The 9310-nt window shown below is 44.3% G+C and overlaps 1 protein-coding gene and 1 pseudogene across 1 annotated transcript in view; one reads left to right on the top strand and one right to left on the bottom strand.

Moving 5' to 3' along the window:
* Positions 1 to 209: 209 nt before the first annotated feature.
* On the bottom strand, positions 210 to 782 carry LOC111163110 (small ribosomal subunit protein eS27-like pseudogene; annotated as a pseudogene).
* A 140-nt stretch (positions 783 to 922) lies between these two features.
* Positions 923 to 9310, top strand: part of DNAI1 (dynein axonemal intermediate chain 1) — a 40492-nt gene continuing 32104 nt past the window's right edge. Inside the window, exons 1-5 of the mRNA XM_089912625.1 lie at positions 923 to 934; positions 1115 to 1225; positions 1390 to 1470; positions 7575 to 7701; positions 7945 to 8459. Of these exons, the coding sequence (XP_089768751.1) occupies positions 923 to 934; positions 1115 to 1225; positions 1390 to 1470; positions 7575 to 7701; positions 7945 to 8459 (846 nt within the window). The remainder of the gene's footprint in view (positions 935 to 1114; positions 1226 to 1389; positions 1471 to 7574; positions 7702 to 7944; positions 8460 to 9310) is intronic.

Raw genomic sequence — 9310 nt, 5'->3', positions numbered from 1 at the left:
GGCTTTTGATAAATATTTCCAAATTGCCCTTTAGAAAGGTTGTACTAATTTATGGATGTCCATTTTCCCACAACCTCACCAACGCTGGATATTGGTTTTGTTTTGGATTTAGTTTTCACCAGATTTTGTTTTGTTTTGCTTTGTTTGTTTGTTGTATCCAAAATGTATTGATTGGGATGGTTTCCCATTCACCTTGATTCAGGGTGCTTTTAGCGCTGCTTCCGTCTGAAGGCGCATCCTTCTGTAAGCCTTGCTTTTCCTCCTGCAGGCTGGCAGAGGACAGTAGAGCAGCCAACGCACAAAACTACTGTGTGTGCATGTTGGCTAAAGACGGTGGGTGATTTTATAGCATCCTGGGCATTTCACATCCATGAAGTAGGAATTTGGGCTCTGCACCAGGTGCTTCTTTTTGTGTTTCCTCTTCTCCTCTTCTAGAGAGGGATGAAGGAGATCCTCTGCATGTTCTCGTGGGGAGGTGGTCACCACCCTTCACCAGTTTAATAGTGAAAAGATTGCATTGTTTTATTTTGCATATCTTTGATTGCCAGTGAGGGTGAATATTTTTTATGTCATGGGCCACTTTGGCAAGGTATTTAACTGTCTATCAGGGTAAGGGAAAACTTCTAGTTCTAGATTTTTTTGCTCCAAGGTTTTTATGGGACTATGAGGCTTAGAGTTACCAAGTACTGGGAGTATTGCTGTAAGAGTAAACTTAAGGTGGCAAATTGGAAGGTAAAATGTGAATTAGAGTTGAAGTAGCTTAAAGAACAGCTGGGTGTCATTTCACAGTTGGTCCTGGCTATTAGCGTCCAGGCTGTATGGGAAGCAGTAAGGAGGAACCAGCTCTTCTGGTCCCACTACTGGGGCCAAAGACCCACCACAATGTTCCAGCTAAGTCCAGAACCCCAGGGCTGAGGTGGCTATGATCTTCCAGGCAATGAGAACTCTGGCCTGAGCAGTTCCTTCAGGCTCTTCCGTGAGTGGTCTGTTGCATGTTTCGTGTTCTATGTATTGGGACAGAGCTTGGCTTCTGGGAGGATTTGCGAATGAAAGGGCTTTCTACAGCACTGCTTGCTTGTCTAAGCAGGTCAGACACTCTTGATTCTCACATGAGGTTTTTGTCCAGGATGAAGATTCAGGGACCGAAGTAGGGGAAGGGACAGATGAATGGGCCCAGTCCAAAGCCACAGTTAGACCCCCTGACCAACTGGATTTGACTGATGCAGTAAGTAAGCAACATCCTACCCTCGCTCCTTCCACCTCCTCCAGCCTCAGAGATGTATTGTGCCCAGAACCTAGGTTGTGAGATGTCTGCTGACATCCAGGGGAATCATCAGAGGGGGTGGGGGGCCCTCTACATTTGACCCTGTTGGCATTTCTCTCCCTTAGGAGCTAAAGGAGGAGTTCACCCGGATTCTGACAGCCAACAACCCACACGCACCCCAGAACATCGTCAGGTACAGCTTCAAGGTAAGTCATCCTCTCTGGGGCAGGGGCCTCTAGGTGCTTCTTGCCTTGGTGACTTGCTGTGTTGCAAAAGCCTCTCAGCTCTCATAGAGATCACCTTTAAAATGAGGTCTTTGGCTGAAACCCTGAGATTTTACATGGAGTTTTCCAGAGATTTTGAAGTTTCTTGATGAATCTCCCTTCATTCTCGCTAAAGTGCCCTGCAGAGCCACTCTTTTCAGGAATCCTGAAGTGAATAATTTGGTAGGAGAAATACTTTTCCAGTGTATACAGTGTGTTTGTCACTAACATCAACTATTGGGTCTCCAGAAGCCAGTGTGCCAGTGTCAGGTCCTATATTAGAACTTTTATATAGGATATCTCATTTAATCCTCAGGTTTCTTTGATATAGGAACTATTTTTATCTTTATTTTATAGAAACCAAAGATAAATTAGATAAAACAAATTACAAAAGTCACACAGCCAGGATTCAAAGCAAAATTTGAACTAGTTTGATTGACTCTAAAGCAACATTACACTGCTTCTTTAAAAAAAAAGTATACATATATATACACATACACATATCTATACATACAGACACACACATACAGAGTTTTGAATATATAATAGAAATCTAGAAACCCATGGTACTAATTTTAAGAGTCAAAAGAGCAATGAAAATACAATGGAAATTAAACCTCCCTCTCCTGTTCCTTTCCTTGGGGACAACTACTATTAGCAGTTTCTTTCTCTTCTTTAAAAACAATTTTATTGAGATATAATTTACATATTGAGATAAAATCACCCATTTATTTTTTTAAAAGATGGTATTTAGTTTTTAATTATTAGTGTTTAAGAATTTTATGATATTTGCTGAATTAGCAGATATTCTCTAGTATTAGAAAAATATATTAAAAGATCATTGTGTCTTATCCAGTCAATCATCCATTTTAAAGTGTATAACTCAATGGCTTTTAGTATATTCACAGGTTATGCAACTATCACCACAATCGATTTTAGAACATTTTCATTTCCCCCAAAAGAAACCCCATACCTCTTAGCTGTCACTCCCCAGTCCTCCATTCCTTCCAGCCTTAGGCAACCACTAATCCATTTTCCAGCTCTACAGATTTGCCTGTTCTGCCAGATTCTCTTTCATAAAAAGAGAATCAAACAATATGTCACCTTTTGTGACTGGCTTCCTTCATTTAGCATACTGTTTTCAAGGTTCATCCATGTTGTAATATGTATCAGTACTTCATTTCTTTTTATTGCCAAACAAGATTCAATTTTATGACTCTACCATATTTTATTTATCCATTCATCAATTGATGGACATTTACATTGTCTCTGCATCTTGGCCATTATGAACAATGCTTCTATGAACATTCGTGTACAAGTATTTTTGGCCATGCTGCATGGCTTGTGGTATCTTAGTTCCCTGACCAGGGATTGAACCCAGGCCCTGGCAGTGAAAGCACTGAGTCGTAACTACTAGACCACCAGGGAATTCCCTTGTGAACTGTTTTTTTTAACACACTGCTTCTTATTCAAGACTGAGTAGTCAGCCCCCTCCACAAAGAGGTTAGGACAAATCCAGCATATTTCTTGAGAGGTTCCACTCCTGAGTTGTGCTAATGGCATCCCTTAGGCAGCCTGTAAAGGGGCAGGGGATGGGATGGGCAGAGAGAAGTTGCCTCGCCCCCCTGAGCTTATGCTGGATTTGTGATACACTCTATGGGCTCCTGTTCTCCTGACCTCTGAAAGAGAGTCTCTTTAGGACTCAGTGTGCCAGCCGTGGGAGGCATGCTACGGGCAGAGGATTGGTGTCAATGCACCTCTCTTGGCCCCTGGGAAGCTCAGTTATTAGAAGAGATTCCTGTGAGTCAACTGTCAGCTGGGTAGCCATAGACTCCCAGGCAGGCTCACCTCATGAAACCTTCTAAAGCCTCCCAGGCCTGCCTGGCATCCTCCCACAGAGCTGGCCTCCATCTCATTGGTCCTTCACTGAGATCCAAGAGCTTTAGGTCTCCAAAGCTATTACTTTCCCTTGAAGTGCTGGCCTGAAGAGGCAGATGGTTTGGACCTAGGCATGCCTCTCCTCCTCGCACAGAAACAATGGGATCTGAATTCCATCCCTAAACTGAAGAGGAAGGTCCTAGTCACCACTGGGGATAGGATGACAGTGAAATCTCAAATGATACCTATATGGATAATTTATTCCCGTGGGACCCTCCATCGTCATCATAATAATAGCTACTATTTTTATTGAGCACTTATTATGTGTCAGACTCTGTGTTAATAGATTGCTTTCGTTATTTTCAATACTCAACTATCCTGCAAATTAATTATTATCCTCATTTTGCAGATGAAGAAATTAAGGCTTAGAGTGGTTAAGCCCAAGATCATGCAGATAATAGGGAGTAGAATCAAAATTTGAATCCAATTCTGCCTACATCCATAGATCATGCTCTTAACCACTGCACTGTCCCATCTTCCCATCCATCTGAGTTACTGAGAAAAGAAGAGCTTTGTGGTGACTTTTTGAGGCAGAACATCCCAGTCTGTATGCAGAAATAGTGATTCTTGCAGTCCTCCAGGGATAGCTGTGTCTGGTACCAACCCATGGGTTGGTTTCCTCTCTGGTGAGTTTACCCCAGTGTGCCATACAACTGTAATAATTTTCTCTATGACTTGCAAAGGGTTGGAAAGAACTTTTTTGAAAAATGAAGTGACCCCTGGTCTCAAAGTCAACTTTAGGACTAGGATGCTGATCAAAGAAGGGGCAGCCTAGGGCTTCCCTGGTGGTGCAGTGGTTGAGAGTCCGCCTGCCGATGCAGGGGACACGGGTTCGTGCCCCGGTCCGGGAAGATCCCACATGCCGCGGAGCGGCTGGGCACGTGAGCCGTGGCCGCTGAGCCTGTGAGTCCGGAGCCTGTGCTCCGCAATGGGAGAGGCCACAACAGTGAGAGGCCCGTGTACCTCAAAAAAAAAAAAAAGAGGGGGCAGCCTAGAGGAACAAAACTATAGGCTCTATGAAAGCAGGGATCATATCTGCTTTTGCTAAGCTTTGTATCTCTGGAACCTAGAATATACTTGACACATTGTGTCTATTCAAAAATTATTTGTTGAAGAAGGAATGAACCCAGTTGCCTGGGCAAGTGCCTTGTGTGACTTGACAAGTGCCTAACCCAAATCTTTTCTAGATTTCTGTGATCCTCTTGTATGGAACAGGGGGACTGGGGACTTGGTGTCTCTGAGGATCTATCCAGCCCTGGCATCCATTAAATAGAGTGGAGAAAAAGCCAGGCCAGGTGTGTTTGATGACTGTTTGTGACCTCCCTGAGGTCTGGTTAGACAGGTGAGACAGGATCCCTTGGCATGGATGTAGGAGCCAGTGATAGGTAAATCCAGAGCTGCTCAGAATTGGAAGAATGTATTTTAAAATATGTCTTTGACAGCTACATATAAACTAATAATGAAATTAAAACATTCTCTAACATCATATATAAAAGGAAACTCAAAATGGATTAAAGACCTAAACGTAAGACTGGAAACCATAAAACTCCCAGAGGAAAACATAGGCAGAACCCTCTTTGACATAAATTGTAGCAATATTTTTTTTTTGGATCTGTTTATTAAAGCAAAGGAAATAAAAGCAAAAATAAACAAATGGGATCTAATTAAACTTAAAAGCTTTTGCACAGCAAAGGAAACCATCGAGAAAATGAAAAGACAACCCACTGAATGGGAGAAAATATTTGCAAATAATATGACCAATAAGGGGGTTAATATCCAAAATATATAAACAGCTCATACAACTCAACATTAAAAAAACAAACAACCCTGTTAAAAAATGGGCAGAAGACCTGACTAGACATTTTTCCAAAGAGGACATGCAGATGGCCAACAGGCACATGAAAAGATGCTCAACATCACTAATTATCAGGGAAATGCAAATAAAAACCACAATGAGATATCACCTCACACCTGTCAGAATGGCTATCATCAAAAGACCACAAATAACAAATGTTGGTGAGGATATGGAGAAAAGGGGACCCTCGTACACTGTTGGTGGGAATGTAAATTGGTGCAGACACTGTGGAAAACAATATAGAGGTTTCTCAAAAAACGAAAATAGAACTACCGTATGACCCAGCAATTCCACTCCTGAGTATATATCTGAAAAAACCAGAAACACTAATTCAAAAAGATATATGCACCCCAATGTTCATAGCAGCACTGTTTACAATTGCCAAGATATGAAAGCAAGCTATGTGTCCATCAACAGATGAATGGATAAAGGTGTGGTATATATATACAATGGAAAACTACTCAGCTATAAAAATGAAATTTTGCCATTTGCATCAACATGGATGGACTTGGAGGATGTTATCCTAAGTGAAATAAGTCAAACAGAGAAAGACAAATACTGTATGATACCACTTAATGTGGAATCTAAAAAACACAACAAACTAATGAATATAACAAAAGAGAAGCAGATTCACAAATATAGAAAACAAACCGGTCGTTACCAGTGGTGAGGGGTAGGGGAGAGGGGAAATATAAGGGTAGGGGATTAAGAGGTACAAATTATTAGGTATAAAATAAGCTACAAGGATATATTGTACAACACAGGGAATATAACCAATATTTTATAACAACTATAATTGGAGTATAACCTTTAAAAATTGTGAATCACTATATTGTACACCTGTAACTTATATAATATTGTACATCAACTATACTTCAATAAAATTTTAAAAGAATAATGGAAATAAAAATAAACAAATAGGGGCTTCCCTGGTGGCACAGTGGTTAGGAATCCTCCTGCCAATGCAGGGGACACGGGTTTGAGCCCTGGTCCGGGAAGATCCCACATGCTGCGGAGCAACTAAGCCCGTGCACCACAACTGCTGAGCCTGCACTCTAAAGCCTGTGAGCCACAGCTACTGAGCCCATGTACTGCAACTACTGAAGCCCACATGCCTAAAGCCCGTGCTCTGCAACAAGAGAAGCCACTGCAATGAGAAGCCTGTACACCGCAACGAAGAGTAGCTTCCCCCTCGCCACAACCAGAGACAAGCCCGCGTGCAGCAACAAAGACCCAACACAACCAAAAATAAAATAAAATGAATTAATTAAAAAATAAAAATAAACAAATGGGACCTAGTGAAACTTAAAAGCTTTTGCACAGCAAAGGAAACTATAAACAAGACAAAAAGACAATCCTCAGGGCTTCCCTGGTGGCACAGTGGTTGAGAGTCCACCTGCTGATGCAGGGGACACGGGTTCGTGCCCCGGTCTGGGAAGATCCCACACGCCGCGGAGCGGCTGGGCCCGTGAGCCATGGCTGCTGAGCCTGTGCGTCCGGAGCCTGTGCTCCGCAACGGGAGAGGCCACGACAGTGAGAGGCCCACGTACCGCCAAAATAAAAAAAGACACATGCACCCCAATGTCCACTTCAGCACTATTTACAATAGCCAGGTCATGGAAGCAACCTAAATGCCCATCGACAGACGAATGGATAAAGATGTGGTACATATATACAATGGAATATTACTCAGCCATAAAAAGGAACGAAATTGGGTCATTTGTAGAGACGTGGATGGACCTAGAGACTGTCATACAAAGTGAGGTAAGTCAGAAAGAGAAAAACAAATATCGTATATTAAGGCATATATATGGAGTCTAGAAAACTGGTGCAGAAGAACCAGTTTGCAAGGCAGAAATAGAGACACAGATGTAGAGAACACGCATATGGACACCAAGGGGGGAAAGTGGGGGTGGTGGTGGGGGTGGTGGGATGAATTGGGAGATTGGGATTGACATATATACACTAATATGTATAAAACAGATAACAATAAGAACCTGCTGTATAAAAAAAAATTCTTTTAAGAAAAGAAAAGCAAAAAAGTCTTCATGAGAACTTAAAAAAAACTTTATTTCATTTGCTTTCTCTTCTTTAAACTGGCAATGCAATGAAAACTTCAGGTTAACTGAGGATTTAGTAAGTTATAATTCTGTTAATAGATGGACTATCTTAGGCCTTTAGAACAAAGGCAGACTGTATTCTGATTCCAGCCGTTTCAGGGACCTCTGGTCTGACTCAGCCCCTTTCTTCTTAGGAAGGCACATATAAGCTAATCAGCTTTGTGGACCAACTGGCAGTTCACTTCAGCCAAGTCGGAAACCTGATCCCCAAAGACTCGGATGAAGGACGGCGACAGCACTACCTCGATGAGTTAGCAGCAGGTAAGCCTCTGGGCCAGCCTGAGGCTGCAGCCTAGAGCGTGGTCCCCTTTCTCTGGTCACTCTAGGGAAGAGATGGCTAAGCCAGAACTTTGCAGAGCCTCTTCTTACATAAGCCTAACAGCTGGCTGTCCTGGGTAGGTCTGGGAGCTAACCCATGAGGCTCAGGCCAAGGAGAACCCTGGGGAAGGCGAGCTCTGAAAGGCAGAAACCAAGAAGGCCTTACCCCTCCAGGGTATGGGGGAGTGGGCTGGACTTTGAGCTCAACACCAATATCCTACCAAGGTTCTCAGGAGTCCGCCAAGGTGGTGACTTCAGAAACAGAAATCCTTGAAGAAGAAGAAGAACCCAAGGAAGCTGAAGCTGGGAGTCAAACAGATGTGCCTGCCGCTGAGGTTCAGTATAATATTGCTCTCCATCCCACCCCTTTTCCGCTCCAGCTATGGCTGGAGGCTTCAGGGGTGACTCACCGGGGCTGGGGGCTGAAGGTGAGAAGTCAAGAGACCTCAGGTGCCAACACCTCTGGCATAATCACTCTCTCCCACTTCCATCCTATCCCAGGACACGACTTCTCCCCACTCCCCATCCTGCACCACCACCTTCTCACAGCTGAGTCCTGGTCCTGTGGTCTTTCTTTCCAGGCACCTGAGAAAATGGCCGAAGAAGAATCGATGACTCCTAAGCAGCCCAAGGAACGAAAGCTCACCAACAAGTTCAACTTCAGTGAGAGGGCCTCACAGACCTTCAACAACCCCCTCCGGGTAGAGCAACCCCCCCTCCCCCAAGCCCCTTCCCCTCGCAGCTCCACACTGTGCATAGCGGGGAGGGAGCAGGCCTGACCCAGCCCCAGCAGCCCTCAGCCTGGCAGGTGACAGGGCGGATGGAAGAGTTTCACTCTTCCAGGGGAGCTGGGAGCATGTGTTCAGGTCCCAGTAAGTCATCCAGGCAGGAGTTCAGAGGGAGTAACAGGGAGGCTGGATCGCTCTACTGACAGCCTGAAACTTCAATTGGGCCTTGAAGTGAAGGTCAGGATTTGGGGAAGGAAGGGGAGGCCAGAATGTGCCAGGGAGTCAAGATTAGGAGCCAGTCTGACTGAAGTTGATGGTCTCCGTGATAGACTAGCTGGTAGTTCCCTGGCTCATAAGTGTGGAGGACCCTGAGTACCAGGCTGAAAGAATCTCTCAGGGTTTCAGGTGAGAGACTCACATATGTTAAGGCAGTGTTCTCCACAAATCTGAGAGGAGGGCAGCAATCTACAGGGTGGGGTTTCGGCGGCTCCTAACCACCCTCTGTAGTCCCTAAGCTGACGTTCAGTAATTTGGGTGATACACAATGGGGAGGGGATGCATTCCCCTGGTGGAGTCACAGACCCAACTATTAGGGGGAAACCTTCTCAAGGTGAGGAATATTAGCCCAATGGCCTGCCAGGGGTTGACCTCTGGTCCAGCATTGGAGGCTGGCCAAGGACTGAGTTCTTGCAGATCTGAGTTCTTGCAGATCTGTTCATCCCCCTCTTGGAGTTCTTCCTGGTTGAAACTGGCACAATCAGCCTTCACTGCCCCTACTTTCTAGCTTAGGCTTCTTCTGAAGGAGCCCTGGATGGAAATTTTAG

Source organism: Delphinapterus leucas, chromosome 6 (genome assembly GCF_059928025.1).
Source record: "Delphinapterus leucas isolate spDelLeu-1000000601 "Yukka" chromosome 6, BTC_Dleu_Yukka2, whole genome shotgun sequence".
NCBI lineage: Eukaryota > Metazoa > Chordata > Mammalia > Artiodactyla > Monodontidae > Delphinapterus > Delphinapterus leucas.
Note: the sequence above shows the minus strand (reverse complement) of the source record. Positions and strands in the feature narration are given on the sequence as shown.